This window comes from Pholis gunnellus (assembly GCF_910591455.1).
Source record: "Pholis gunnellus genome assembly, chromosome: 11".
In the NCBI taxonomy this organism is placed as follows: Eukaryota; Metazoa; Chordata; class Actinopteri; order Perciformes; family Pholidae; genus Pholis; species Pholis gunnellus.
In genome coordinates this window covers 22,716,139-22,731,691 of record NC_136538.1, presented here as the reverse complement: position 1 = coordinate 22,731,691, position 15,553 = coordinate 22,716,139, and the positions used below count along the sequence as shown (strand labels likewise).

Here is a 15,553-nt window from a genome sequence, read left to right as displayed (position 1 = left end):
AATTGTTTTATTTTTGTTTTGATTATTAGTTGCTTGTGGATTGTAAAAGTTTTTTTTTTAAAACATCAATTGCGACGCACATTTGTTAATCGTGTTTGTGTATCACAAAACATTGACATATATGTATATATATATATATATATATATTTTAGTTCCTGCAGTTATTTGGTGACTTCAAGCATGAAAACACACTGAATGTATCTGGACTTCAGACCGCGTTGCGTCCTTGTAGACGGTTGCTGTAAACCTGCGGTTGTCTTTGCAGCAGCGGTTCAGATGCCCGGGAGTTATTATTGAAACTAGTTGCTATGACAATTGCTCTTTGGTGTCACATCTCTGCGAGCGGGTGTCTGTGTTTGTTCGCATAACTTTAGTCATACTTTACTTTTAAATCACATTTCATCTTCTGCGCTGCACAGATGGTGTAACTGCTGCAGCGAATAAAGGCTTCAGAGAGAGAACAAGCAACAAGAGAGGGTTTGAGAAGATGAAAGGTCCTTTTACGGTCGTGCAATCAATGCGATAGACACACAGATTCAGCGTGTACCCAACGAGGCGACGTGCTGTTTTCATTTCTTTCATTCTTTCTCAGTTCATAGGTTTTGCTTTGCAAACGTAGTTAATGATAAAAACAACAGCCACAACAACAAACAGCTGTCGGAACACGTGAAGAACAGGAAGAATGTTTGCTAAGAAGGGGCTTTGATGATTGTCTTCCTCTCCTGACTCAGCTTCCACCGAGGTCCTCTTCTCCTTCGACGTGGGCAACGGTCCGCTGGAGGTTCGCGTGACGGCCGGCTCGCCGCTGAACGACGACAGGTGGCACCGCGTCCGAGCCGAGCGCAACGTCAAAGAGGCGTCGCTCCGCCTCGACGAGCTCCCCGCCGCCACGCAGGAGGCTCCTGCTGACGGGCACATCCACCTGCAGCTCAACAGCCAGTTATTTATAGGTCGGTGTGTGTGTGTGTGTGTGTGTGTGTGTGTGTGTGGCTGCTGCACACACTTTGAATGCAAAGAAGACACACACAGCATCTTTCTATCCGTACATCAGAAGTTTTTTCACAAACCTTTCCTCCATTTCAGACTTCCATGAGCAGTGATATCTGTCAGTATCTCAGAGCGTATTCTCTGTCTCTGTTTACTCTGTACCTTCTCTTTCACCCACACAAACAATCTAACTGACCCCGGAGAGGCTGGCGGCCTCCTGAAGTAATCCGGTAGGGACAGAAACTAAAACTTTCTGGAAAACTTTCCACCCTGGTTCACGCTGTACAGGGAATGAATTGCGATGCTGTTTCGCATCAAGCTGTCGATGCGCCATCAATCAGCCTATAATTTGAAACCTCGGCAGTTTAAGGTCATTATTATTAACTCGTCAAGTACCGACGCTCGGGTCAGTGGCCCAAAGCTTCAAACTATGACGTTCTATGTTCCCTATAGCTTGGTGTCAGGGACGGTGTGTCCGTCTTTTCAACGGTCTTTTCAAAATAAACTTCCATCTTCACAGAAAACAACTTAGTTGGGTTTAAGCAACAGAAGTACTTGGTTAGGTTTAGGAAAAGATCGTTGTTTGGGTTCAAATTACTTACGCAAGTTACGTGGTAAATAAATCAGCGCTGACTTCTCGTTTCACACGGAGAACGAGCAGCAGTCTTCTGGGTGAATCCACCGTTACTTCCACCCGCCCTGTTTGGGTTTTTGCCGCCTTTATACTTCCTGGTTCACGATGACGTGGATCACATGCGAAATGATTTCCTGGGATATCAACAAATTATAGAACCTCAATTTTCTTTGGTAAAGCTGAATAACCTGAGTCGTCAGTCACGTGAGTTGTACCGAACTAAGTAGTTTCGTTGCCTGAACCTAACTTCCTCAAAAAATGACATTTTGTTATTTTTAGAAAGGCACTTTGCATGTAACGTGTGGAAACTGACATGCCGTCCCAGACGCGTCCTAGTTTGAAGCTTAAGTCCACTGACTTTGCTAGTTGGGGGGAGAATGTTTTAGCGAGGCATACAGGTTGAGTTTATGGCAGTAATACCTTCATATACACTTAATAGACTGAGAGGAAATCCATACAACTTGATAGAAATAATCCCAAGGACGATGCAGTGAAAGCTTGTGTTTGTTGTGGTCAGTATCCTTGCAGTAACCTTGGCACAGTGTTTGAACCCAGTCCATTAGTTAAGGCGGTCCTTCCCTGACAGCTGTGATGAAACTCCGGCTCCTGATGTGAACCTCATCAACTCTGCAGTCCTGGAAAGCTGTTTATCTCATCGTAACAGTCGTCAGGTTGCCAGTTTGGCACTCTGAGACAATTATAATGCAGCGGAGGCTGAACTCTGAGGACAGTTGGAGGTTGTAATGCGAAAATGTTGGAAAACAATAACTTTTAGGAGTTTAAATTCCACCCCTAGAAAGAAGAAATGTTAAAGTCAGGGGGACTCAGACAGATTGACAGCTCTCCAGTTTCCCAGATATGAACAACCAGCCCGTTGCTCACCGACTGCTAAAAGTCAACACTTTGAATTTTTCACCTGCCAGTTTGTTTCACTGTGTTTCATCAGCTCATCATTTTAAAGAGTCAGTGGGAGGCTGTTGACAAATCGTGTTCAGCGGTTTATAATAAAATCAGATATCAGTCTGATCAAGCTTCACTCAAGCTGCATTTCCAACAATAAAGGAACTCGAAAAAAGAAAATAATAATGACAGAAGAAAGCTTCATGGTTGTTTCTTGCATCATTCAGAAATGAATGGAAGTCAATGGCTGCCTGGGAAGTATGGAAATACGTTAAAAACATTATATGATCGACAATAAATTGATTTAATTCACTGAGAGAAAATGAATCTGCAACAATTTAGATAAAAGATGCGTTTCTTCAAGTCACTGATGAACTCAACCGTTCTCTGGTTCCAGCTTCTCAAATATCAGGATTTCCCACATTTTTCTCTCTTTTGTATCGTTGAGTGTCTTTGAGATTTTGGACTGTTGGTTGGACAAAACAAGCTCCATTAGAAAGAGAAAATAGAAACAAATAAATATACAACGCTGACGTAGATGCTCTGTGTGTGTGTCTTCAGGCGGCACGGCCTCCAGGCAGAAGGGCTTTCGGGGTTGCATTCGCTCCCTGCAGCTGAATGGCGTCACCCTGGACCTGGAGGAGAGAGCGAGGATCACGCCCGGGGTTCAGGCGGGATGTCCGGGCCACTGCAGCAGCTACGGCTCGCTCTGCCGGAACCGGGGTCGCTGCCTGGAGAGGCCCAGCAGCTTTTCCTGCGACTGTGGCTCGTCTGCTTACACTGGAGCCTTCTGTGACAGAGGTACGTCACAGTAGTATGTGTGTTTTACTTAATATCCAAAATAGGGGAAACAATTTTCCCATTAAAGAATTTAAGGCAGAAGAAATCCCCTTGTTCCACCCTTGTCTGCCAACATCATACATGTATCCAATTGATTCCACCTTTTCCAGTGCTTGAGCATCATTTTGTCAACAGAAAGTTCGCCCGACATATTTGATATCTTCAGCATCGTTGGGCTCTTTGAGGCTGATGCCCAAAAGCTGCTGCCATCCAACATGGCCGCATGAACACGTTACAGTTAAATCTGTCTTTGTATTAAAAAAAATGAAACAAACACACACGGGAACGATTATTCACACATATCAAACAGGAGCCCTGCAGATATTCAGTTAACACGACACCAGTGTGAAGTCACATCACGTTATTGTTATACACAGCTGCTAATCATCTTGATCCTGCAGGAAACATAATATACAGTTTATCTTGAGGCCAATAATGAAGTATGAGGTCGGCTGATAATTCGTCTTGTTTTGACCTTTTTCTTCTTCTTTCTCAGTCATATTACACAATATAAGTCTGTGTCAGCACTTCAAATGTGTTCCTATGCTGATGGCGAACACTGAGGTTAATATAATGCGATCAAATTCTCTCAGCATTCAACGGTTTGTTTGACATCACTGTCTATTTAGTGCAGAAATCACTAATAATTTGGCTTTTTTTTAAATTGTATTATAAAGGATAAGAGCTGTGTGCAGATGTTTGTCTCAACATGTCTTGTCGCATTGTTCCCTTCGAGTTCTCACACCTGCACTTCTTGTTCTTAAGTTATCTCTGGAGCATTGAGTCATCACGTCAGCGCAGCAACACAGCCTCCATATTTATGCAATAATTAACACCCCAGCTGTGTTTTGTGTCGGAGCGCTATCTGCGACGGAAATCACAGCTCTGATACACGCCAGTGGTATAATTAGCAGCCGCATTCTGCATTGTTATTTTCACCTGCCAGGTGGTTTCCTGTGGCACCGCCAGCTCAATTAATTAGGGGTTGTCGGTGCTGCATACAGTGTATGAATCACCGCTACTGTCCCCCTGCAGGATTAGCTCTTAACGAAGAAATACTTCATATTTAAACGTGAATCATCTCTGCGAAACAAAAAGAAGCTATAAACCGAACTTTTAACAGCCATAATTACAAAAAAGAGATCATCCCACAAGTGCAGCACAGCAGCAGCAAATGAGACAAATGCTTTGTAATTGAACTTTCTGACATTATATCTCCTCACTCCTCCCCCCTCTGCAGAGGTTTCAGCCAGCTTCAAGTCGGGAACGTCCGTCAGCTTCACCTTCAGGGAGCCGGCGTTGAACGAGCTGAACGGGAGCAGCAGCAGCAGCAGCGGCTCCCCGTCCTCCTCCATCCGGTCCGACGTGAACCTGAGAGCAGAGAACGTCTCCCTGAGCTTCAGGACCAGCCAGAGTCCCGCTCTGCTCCTCTACGTGGGCTCCCACCACAGAGAGTACCTGGCTCTGCTGCTCAACAAGCACGGTGAGGCCCTCGAGAGGAGTACTTCTCTCTTGATGCCGATCATTTGTTTGTGTCATCGTCACGAGGTTGATCTCTGTCTCTCCTCTCTGAATGAAGGAGGCTTTAGTTTCTTCTTCTGTTTTACTTTCTCTCGTGTACTTCCCTGGATTTCACTGGATGTCCCTGAATGTTCCATTATGGCAAATATCAGTATTTATGGTGCTGTCACAATTATGGTTTTAGTTTGCACAATTTGTTTAAGGCTGTGTATCTGGCTATAGGATAGTTATCATGATACAAGCGAGGCGATATATTGCCATTTTTAAAATATTATTTATATCATAGTATGAAGAATACGCCATCATATGCATATCATGTTAAAAAGTTCAATGCAATTTAATGTTTAATGCAATCAGGAAAGTGAAACTGCATTTGCTTTCATCACAGTCACGTAACGTCCAACTTAATAGAACTACGTTTGTTGAATCGCTGCGTCTGAAATCGATGATGATTATTTATTTATGTTCTTTTTCAGACAGAAGGTTCATTCTCTCTGTGTCTGTTTAACCTGAGCCAGGTCCTACAGCAATGATAGCTATCACATCACATCCATATAGGGTTAGTAGTTAACAGCTGTTCAAAAATAAGAATTATGTGAAAAATATGAAAAAAATAGTGACATAAAAAATAGTTTTAACGCACTTTAAAGTTATTGGATCGGTTCTCTGTATTCAGGTATCAGATTCGATATCTGGAAGGAAAAATGGCATCGAAACAACTTTTACTGCAAACTGAATATTTGCATGTAATCTATAAATAAAAAATGTGTTTTGGGGAATCGATACAGTATCTCAAAACATAATACCACGCTACTGAAGTGTGGCGGTATTTTCTTACACCCTTAAATTGAACGGCTATAGATCCTTTGAATTAAAATGCAGGAAACATATTTTGACATGTAAAAACGTTTGACTTTTGATGTGTGTGTTGCTAAGTTGCGATGCGTGAGAGGGATGATGTAAGTCGAGACTGTATGGATCATCCATACCTCCCTCCGCTTCTCCTAAAGCAAACTTCAGGCTTCTCCAAATCCTCTGTTCTCTCGCTTCCTTCCTTCTTTCAACCAGTTTCTCCTCCGCTGCCGTTCACGTCGGCGTTAAATCAGACGAGAGGCGAGTGGGTCCTTTGATTTGGAGAGAAAGACGGCTGATACAGGTTTCTTTTGATGATGAAACACTTTGTGGCTTTTTTAAAGATCTACATCTTCAGTGCCGCAGTGAAAATCATTGGCTTTTTATGGGATTTGTTTACAATGAAAATCTTTGCCTGCCTTATCTTTTAAAGATCATGCTGGTAGTTTGCATCCATCTGGATCTAAGGGAGACATAAAAGTTACGATAACTGTCCCTCTTATTCTTTTGTTAGAGTTACATTATTGTGTTGCTTTGAGCTTTTTGTGAAATTCTACCTGTCAGTGTCTTCGTCTGACATCAGTGATTACAGCTGAAAGCAAAGAATTCAAAAGCCTCGTTATTGAAAATGGAAACTAGAAGACAAACAAACACCAACGTGAATGTATATCATGAAACGCATTATGCTAAATGGATTGTTTTCTTGTCTTGCAACGGAGGGTTAGATGTTGTTTTTTTGGCAGCTTATTCAAATGTCAGGGTTCTCATTCAGTTTGGTGCTTTAACGCTGATTTCTATGCATAGAATCCAATTGATCAATTTCTTCTTGTGCTTAACAATGTGAGCACCAGGCACACCGACAAACTCCAAGGGGACAAGTATATAATCACAGACCAATTCCTAAATTACAGATACTCAAACTCGACTGTCGGCCATGTAATATAGATAGATTGTAAGCTATCGTTCTTGTAACCGTTTCATCTTGTTTCTCTTGTTACTGCAACACTGAGCACATGTGGCTCAGCGTGAGAGAGGAAGAGAATCTGGCATTTAATATGAAAACTTGTAATCTATGAATTGCATTGAAGTTGCCCTATGTTGTGATTTGCAAATCTTTATTTGACCATCAAGTAAAGCTGCTGAGTCGGCAGGAGAAGTTGTTGCCATTGAAAGTCAACGTTTCTCTGTGTTTTTATTTGTACATCCGGTGATGTAACATATTGAGCAGCCGATATGGAAACAAGCGCAGCGCTGTAGTCACCTTGTGTGACTTGTTAATGGTCATTGTGGTGTGAACACACTGTAGACGTCTGCCTCTAATAAGTGAGGTAAAACGGCAAGAGTTAAGTGTTAAATGTAATTAGCAGGGCTGAAAAATATAAATAATGCATGATTCAAAAACCTCTGCCGCTAACATAGAAACTCTTCTTTCCTGGTCACCGTGGCCGAAGGATTTCATGCATTCACAATTATTCACAAGATATGCTCATGTGAATTTCTACAATGCTTTAATATGCATTTTATATAGTTATTATGCATTTGCTCTGTAAAATGGAAAGTAAGCTTTCCTAAATGCCTGCAGACATTAACATGGTATTCATGTGATTGCAATGAAATTACCCATTTTGAATGACACGAACATTATCTAAATTAACTTGAGTCTGCGTCTCATATTTGGGGACTAATTTTCTTAATGTTTAATTATTTGGGGCTTCATTGTTCAGCTGCTGTGACCCTGGAACATCCAGACTTCCCTTGAGACACGTTGTTCATTGAGAGGTTGTGTCTCTTTCGGCCTCTTGTGTTTGATTTGTTGACGTGTGTGTGTGCAGACATGCTGGAGGTGAGATACAGACTGGACAGCAGCAAAGACGCCGAGATCCTGAGGAGCGCAGTGAGAAACCTCGCCAACGGACAGCTTCATGCTGTCATCGTCAGCAGACTGGCAGACGCCGTCTCTGTGCAGGTAACGCACACAATAATATTCCTCTCAGTCTGCTCTGAACCCTGAGTCACCCCGGTGTTCCCAGCAGCCTCTCTGTCAGTCGACTTCAGCGACAAGAAGACAGCAGGGAAACAACTGCAGATAATAAAACCTGAGCTGCAGTAAAACAGTGGACCCAAACATTAGCAGCTTGGAAACTACTGCAAAGTGCTTTTTTTCTGTTTCCTTTAAAACAAGACTTGCTCTTCTCGCTTTGGGCACAAGATCCCCCTGTTTTTTTACATAATACTAACATTAGGGCACCTGATTCAGAGACATAATCTTTGCTTAATGATAATGTTGCTCTTCATATGCTGATGATATACCGCTGTACCTTCAGCTGTGTTTCCACGAACAAACACCACCGACTCGCTCTCACTCCGACTGTTGGTCCGTGCCCCTCGACATCCAATACCAACGTATGGAGGCACCCTTTAGCCTCTGTATTCAATGCGTCGTGTACTTCATTCGTAGCTATACCTGTGAAGATATCCCACAAAATAATTTGGTATGTTATCCCTATAATCATGAACGAGGAATACTAAAGACTTCAAAAGCCCCCAATCGGTTGTATTCTTTGAAGAATCTACATACCAGCAATGTTGAGTTTGAAAACGTATTTTCTTTCAGATTGACCAGAACACCAGAGAAGACTTCAACCTGACGTCTGATGTAGAATTCAATGCCATCCGGTCGCTGGTTCTCGGCAGGGTGGACGGTAAGTGAGACGGCTACAAAAGCCCAGGCAAGGCCTTTCAGACTGAAGAGCACTCAGACGGACTCATTTCAGAAAAGTTTTGCCTCCTCAGACAACAAGGTAATGGGAACATTCATCATGATGGTTTGATCCCCAGGACAGCTGTAACACGGCTGTCTAGACCATATAATAGGTAAAGATTAAACATAGAAATAAATCTAAATGCCGGGAACTCTCAGCACTAAGACGGGACACGATCAGTTTAATACGTGGTAGGTTCACCTGTAAAAAACTGTAACTGACCTTCCTCACCTCATCATGAAGATCGTTAACTTTTCCTGTAATAAGACGAGGGTGGACCAGAAAGAAAGGTCATCATTTATACAACCAGACACTCAGAGAAACAAGTGGAATAATACATGTAGTGTGATCCAAAACATATCAATTATCAAATCATAATTTCCTTCATAAAGGCATCACCATTAATTATAACGATAAGGTTCTGCTAACTGTTAGCAAAATCATCTGATAAGTCAATGCAGTTTAATTACACAGAGTCATAGTTATCAAGCTTCTTACTTTGTCGATATTAAAGCCACAATATGTAGAATTTGAAAATGTTTCAACTTTGGCGCCACATTGTTATAACATCAAAAAGGCAGAGAAGCAATACCCGCCCTAAAGCATCCCCTGCTTTATGGTCTGTGTGACTCTAAATGGACCATCATTTACTAAATGAACATCATGCTGTATTGAAGAAGACTTGAAACTAGAGATTGAGACCATAAACTCATGTTTACAATGTTTACTGAGGTAATAAATCAAGAGAGAAGTAGAGTCATTTTCTCATAGACTTCTATACAACCAGAGGAGTCGCCCCCTGGTGGACATTAGAGAGAATGCAGGTTTTAGTCACTTCAGGTTTGGCTTCACTTTTCAGACCCGGAGGTTTCCGCCTGGTATTTGGTTATAAAACAAAGTATTGGACAATCTAAAACTTAGATATGATGATGGCGATAGATAAAAAAATATATGGGGGTTTAATTAAAGTTATTCAAATTCATCCTCTGGGGATCATGATTGTTGGTACCAAATGTCATAGCAATCCATCCAAAAGCAGTTTAGACATTTCACTCAAAACCACAAACGTCAACCTCATGGTGGCGCTAGAGGAAAAAAAAGGTGAATACCAAAGCACCATAGATATCTGTAGAACATTTTATGGAAATCTATTTACTAGTTGTTGAGATATTGAAGTTGGGACCAACCGAGAGACCGCCATCCACAGAAAATAAATCCTGTCGAGACCGTGTGACTGTTGTCACAAAAAAGAAAACAAATCTACCACGGAGCAGCTTATGCAGGATTTCATGCATAATAAATGTGGAGAACGCTTTCTTTATTGCCACAATGCATTGCCACAACATTGCTCTGTTTATGACACAATTATGCCACTTGTCCTGAACACACAACAGTTTTAAGGCCAGTGCTCACTTTGCACAGCTTGCACTCTAGTTTTTATGCAAGCTGTTGGTCAACGATGCAGTGAAAATCTATTCATGCAGGCTGGTCTCACCAAAAATGAAATGTACTGATGCCAACTCATGCGCTTGCATACAGAGTATACACAAAGAGATTTCAACTTCACAGACAGACAGGCGTTTAAAAGCCTTTGAGGATGTTCTCTTGGGAGGTTATGGGTCTTTCAATGCTGCTAATGACTCTTTCGCTTCATACATATTGCAGCCTCTTTGGATGAGTAACATTGCTGTATTAGCGGTACAATGTAGAGTGTTTTCGCTCTTTCACATTCAGTAGGTTTATCGCAGTGTTAAAGAATGAAGATTTTGCCTCTGATTCACTCACAAAGACAGAAACACCCACAAGGTGCTGTGATAAAATGTCTGCAGGAGGAAAAAGCAAATACTGATGCTCTGTATTAAATAAAATCCTACTAAGCCAGGAAGTCGGTCTGACCAGTTTAACCTCTCTAAGACTATTCTTTCTGCCTGGTTTGCCTCAGACAGATCCGACATGTAACAGAGACACAAGCTTCACTGTGATGCACTTTGTCATGACCTAGTTATGTTCTTTTTGAACAGCGCCTTCAGAGACAGACTAAGAAATAGGTTGTTAATAAGATGAGAGGCTGTGGGACTACCCTCACCCAGGTGTAGCACTGCCACTGCAAACCCACTGCAAAAAGTAATGCTTGTCTTTGATTCAGCCAGGATGCGTTGGGGTTTTTAGTGTTTCACAGGATGCATGATGTATCCATGTATCTTTTCCCTTCAGACTCTGGTGAGTTGGATCCGGAGCTGTCTCGTCTCGCCTCCCTGGGTTTCACAGGCTGTCTGTCTGGCGTCCTCTTTAACTCCGTCAGCCCTCTGAAAGCGGCTCTGCTCCACCCGGACAACAGCCCCGTCGTCGTTACCGGCCCACTGGTCCAGTCCGTTTGTGGCTCCACTTCAGCCGATCCCTACGCAGCAGAAACCACACACCACCTATCAGGTGAGAGGACACGTCTGGTTGTATTTCTGTTTTGGCATTTTCACAACGTTCGGCTCCACGAACACTTTTCATTTCAAGTGTGTCGTATCTTCAGAGGTGATTTTATGAATACTAGTTGGAATCCAAACGTAACAATGAGGTAGGTCTTTCTAAATGTTTATGTATGGAAGCCCATTCCCGCAGCAGAATAAAAAAAAAATCCACCCGAAAAAAATAAAATAAAATAAAAATGATATATATATCCACCCAGAAAAAACAACAACATCATAATCTTTTTTTTTTTTTGTGGCCGGAAAAAAGTAGAAAAAAAGAAGAAAAAAAAGATTATGATGTTTTTTTTTTGCTAGCAAAGGAGATTAGAAGTGCGCATGCGCTTCAGCGACGATCTCCTCACAGGTCCCATCATCCCCTCGCCAGTCTTTCCATGAAAGCGACATGCAATTCTACATATTAATACTTATGATATATAACATCTAACATTTACAAAAGTCACCAGTAATAGTTACCTTGTGTAGAATTGCATTTCGTTTTTCTTCCGGCAAAAAAAAAAAAATAAATAAAAAATCATCATAATCTTTTTTTTTTTTTTTTACTTTTTTCCGGAACAAATACGACATGCAAAAAAAATAAAACACATTTCTGGGTGGATATATATATAATTTTTTTCGGGTGGATTTTTTATTTTATTTTGCGGGAATGGGCTTCCATATTAATGTTATAAAGGGTCAGACTTAAATATAACTTCTGTAGTTATTTTAACCCAAACGACGATCTTTTCCTAAACCTAACTAAGTAGTTCTGTTGCCGAAACCTAACTGAGTTGTTTCCTGTGAAGATGGAAGTTTATTTTGAAAAGACTGTAAAGCATGTAAGGCTTTTATAGGAAAACGCTCAAATAAATGTAACATTTCATAAGATATCATACGAACCGTTGTGTGAGGATACGTTGATCAAGTTCATATTTCTTCTCTCAACAATTCACGACTCTCTATATAATTGTCGGTGTATTCAAGTAGAGCGCCCACTTTCTCACGGGACTCATGTTAATAAATATTATTGAGGTTATCGTAGGTTATCTGTGTGGGTGCTGCCTCTCAAACTTCACAATGGGACCTTTGGGTGTCTAATAACGTAATGACACTGAGTTAATGATCACAACACGAGGCAATTAATTAAGTTTCCTTTGCCATATCGTTCCCCTGTGGTCACAATACAGAGAACTTAGTGGAGGTGTGCTGTGGCGTCCATTATCTTTTCTGTCTATGATTCCTGTTGAGCGTCTCTCTGCTGTACTTTTCATTTTTATTTTTCATGTCACTAATGACCTCGTTGCTCCTTTCTTCTCATCCGCTCACCTTCATTTCTTCTTTTTCCTCCTCATCACTCTTTTTTGTTCCCCCTGCATTTTGTCCTCTCTGTTCTTTCCTTTCTGCCTTCACGTCTGCATCTTCGTCCCTCCGGCCTCTTTTCTTCTGTGTCTCTGTGCTGCAGGCCAGTCTGGATCAGTGGGAACAGGTCAGCCTGTGGTCAATGCCATCAGGAGTGACTCGGCTCTAATTGGAGGTACTGTAGCGGTCGATGTTTCTCACTGTAACACCGACCTTATCCTCAATCATGAGACAGGGACTGTCTGCGAAGCAAGCAGAGATGATATGGTGCAGCCACGTTCTTAGATAGACCTCAAAGGTGTCTTGAGCACCTGCTGTTTGGCCTCATAAAGGAGAGGAAGTGTCTTTTTCAAGGGTGTTTTTTTTAAGGGTGTTATTGTGAGGAACTTTTAACTGGTGGATGTGTCTCAGTTTAATCCTGATCCTCTATCAGACCTCCATCAGCAAAGAGACCATCAGAGAGAAGATGGTCTGTTTCTATAGAGTTATTCTTGATGCTCGTCATCGGAGCCACCGGGTCGGATTCTGGTGAAACCAGATGAACTCATGCAGGTTCACCAGAACCTCCTTCAGCTCAGACTCCAGCAGAGACCGGTCCACCGTGGACAGACCCAGATCCTCCAGCAGAGACCGGTCCACCGTGGACAGACCCAGATCCTCCAGCGGAGACCGGTCCACCGCGGACAGACCCAGATCCTCTAATGCACACACATTACCAGAGAAGGTGAAGTTTACATTTGTTTGGACAATAATCCAAACAATGGTGAGATTTATGCTTCATCAGAAGTGTCTTCAGTTAGATTCGGTTTTCCACCGACAATGAAAAGCAGAGAACAGCCGCACTCCATCCCATAAACCTTTATATTTTGTTTACACCTGGCACCTGAATTTTGTGTTTTTCTTTACAATAATTAAGACATTTTCACCATAAATTGATGCAAAAAAAGCACAACGTTGTGCATAAAATTCATCAGAATGCAGGAAATGTTGCTTCCAGTTATTCCAGGCGTTTAATTATTTACTTATTTACAAAAATCACCTTTTGTGTTATGATATGATATAGAAGGGCTCAGTTAGGTTACAGTTTAAAACTCACCTGATTACTGAAGACCTGACAGTGAAATATTGGATACAAGAGTTTTATTACAAATTTCAATGTGTGTTGTATGTTTGAGTGATGTGGAGTTCTTTGTCTTTAAATATTCATTGGTTGTCCGGCGGGAATGTTTTCATAAAATGTGCATGCTGCTGCGTAGCAGTGTGAATGAAAGCCCCGAGTTATCACTCAAAACACAGTGACTGTGTCTGGACACACAAAGGAAACCACAACTAATTAGAATACAAATTACTTCTTTCTCGGAGTGCAGCGACTGTACGTCTTTTTTAACAACGGTGCAGAGACCTTCTATTAGCTGGAATTGCCCCGCGCGCCTGGAGAGATTGAGCTGGCTGCACCTCTAATGGAGAGAAAGCAATCTAATGGTTCTTTCGCTGCCCGTTGGGCAACTGACCATGTTGCTTTTAAGTAGTTTTATTTCCAAATGTAATGTTTTATCTCTAATTTGGTTCTGTAGTTCTAATCGGTCCCATTTGAAAACAACAAACATGAACAAACTAAAATACCAAAATTGAATTATAATATTGATGAAGCTCACGTGTAAACATAACGGTCGTTATGTGAATGCTTCTGCGTTAAACACAGCTAGAAAATGTGTCTGAAATTAGCCGGGTTCTTTACAGCTGCTGTTGATCTGTGCATGTCCATTTAAAAAAAAAAAAAGACTCTTTATTCTAGCTTGAAATAGTTTTAGACATTGCACTTTAAATTTCACCTCACAATCATCATTAACTGCAGCTGTTACACAGATTTTCTTTCCTTCTCTTTCTTTTCTTTTGCTTATTTTTCTGTACAATAATGAAGTGAAGTCAGAGGCACAAAGACGTCCAGGGCTTTATCTCCAGATGGTTGGAATGTCAAAGTTCTGCTGTTTGAAATCATGTGAATTTCTAGTTGAAACCTTTTTAGTTTTTTTTTTAACTTGGGGGTAAAATGAAGTGAAGCAAAACACAGAGACGTCCTGAAGGAAAACCTGCTGCGATGTGTGTGAGAAGACAACAAACCCAAGCTGAAGCTTAAGCTGCAGGAGAACACGCGGGAATGTCTGCAACACAACACTGTTTAATGTTCTGGAGAGGATCCAGAAATGTTAACAGGACTTGAGAAAAGCTGCTTACTTCATTCAAAGGAAACTTGCCAGACCTTGAGCAGGTTTGCAACGAAGAATTGGTACAAAAAAAAAGTGTGTCCAGACCAGGCGGCAACCTCCGCTGTCACTAACGTGTGCCGTGTCCTCTGCAGGTGTGATAGCGGTGGTGATCTTCGTGACCGTGTCAGCGTTAGCCGTGATGGCCCGAGTCCTCTACAGGAGGAAAGGGACGTGTCAGAGCCGGGAGGCGAAAACGGCGAAGCCCGACGACAACAACCCGGAGCTGGCGTTCAGCGGCCAAACCGGCTCACACAACGGTCCGAGTGAGAACCAGAGGGAGTATTTTATCTAGGTGGAGGTTGGACCTGCTGCTGACCGGACACAGACAGAGATGACTTCTCAAGCCTCAGTGCTTTACGTTACAAACTGTACAAACTGAGCCCGAGCAGAGACTCCAGCAGAACTATACGCTCGTCTTCTGTCTTCTTTTCTCCTGTTTTTGCTTCTGTGGTTTGTAAAGACTGTATAGAGATGCACCAGAACCGAGTGTTGAATTTGTAATATGTCAGTACTGCCAGAGAGTCGATCAATTGTAAATATTTAAAGATGTATGACTTTATATCGATCAGTCCTTATCTGTGTCTTGTTGAAACGATTACATGAGGAACTGTATTTATCATGGAGTTGTTGAAAGTAAAAAACATCTTTGTTGGGTCTGAGATGATCTAAATGCATTTTTCCGACATGGATAATGAATGTTTAATGTTTTGAGTGAGTGACCAGTTATTTGAATTCCCAGTTTGTTGTTATTTTTTTTGCACCTGCTGTGTTCACATTGAACATTTCTCATTTTCTCAAAAGGTTTTGTGATTTTCTTTCTTTACGTCGCAGCATGAAGCAAAACTGGACTCGTCTTTATTTTCCTTTGCTCGATTTTTCTTCTTTCGGTCACTTTCTTGCCTCCAGCGCTCAATGTAGTTCTGAACAGTAAAAGAGTTGAGACGGACCCGGTTACTGTGCACTTTCTGTTCA

At 41.7% G+C, this 15,553-nt stretch overlaps 1 protein-coding gene across 1 annotated transcript in view; it reads left to right on the top strand.

Annotated features, from left to right (window-relative positions):
* The window catches only part of LOC306703539 (contactin-associated protein-like 4), a gene marked incomplete at both ends in the record, with an annotated part of 62,128 nt that extends 47,255 nt beyond the window's left edge, over nucleotides 1-14,873 (top strand). Inside the window, 8 exons of the mRNA XM_079169537.1 lie at nucleotides 732-950; nucleotides 3,083-3,322; nucleotides 4,602-4,844; nucleotides 7,567-7,700; nucleotides 8,349-8,436; nucleotides 10,711-10,926; nucleotides 12,418-12,489; nucleotides 14,674-14,873. Coding sequence (XP_079025663.1) covers nucleotides 732-950; nucleotides 3,083-3,322; nucleotides 4,602-4,844; nucleotides 7,567-7,700; nucleotides 8,349-8,436; nucleotides 10,711-10,926; nucleotides 12,418-12,489; nucleotides 14,674-14,873 — 1,412 coding nt within the window. The remainder of the gene's footprint in view (nucleotides 1-731; nucleotides 951-3,082; nucleotides 3,323-4,601; nucleotides 4,845-7,566; nucleotides 7,701-8,348; nucleotides 8,437-10,710; nucleotides 10,927-12,417; nucleotides 12,490-14,673) is intronic.
* Between the last annotated feature and the right edge of the window lie 680 nt (nucleotides 14,874-15,553).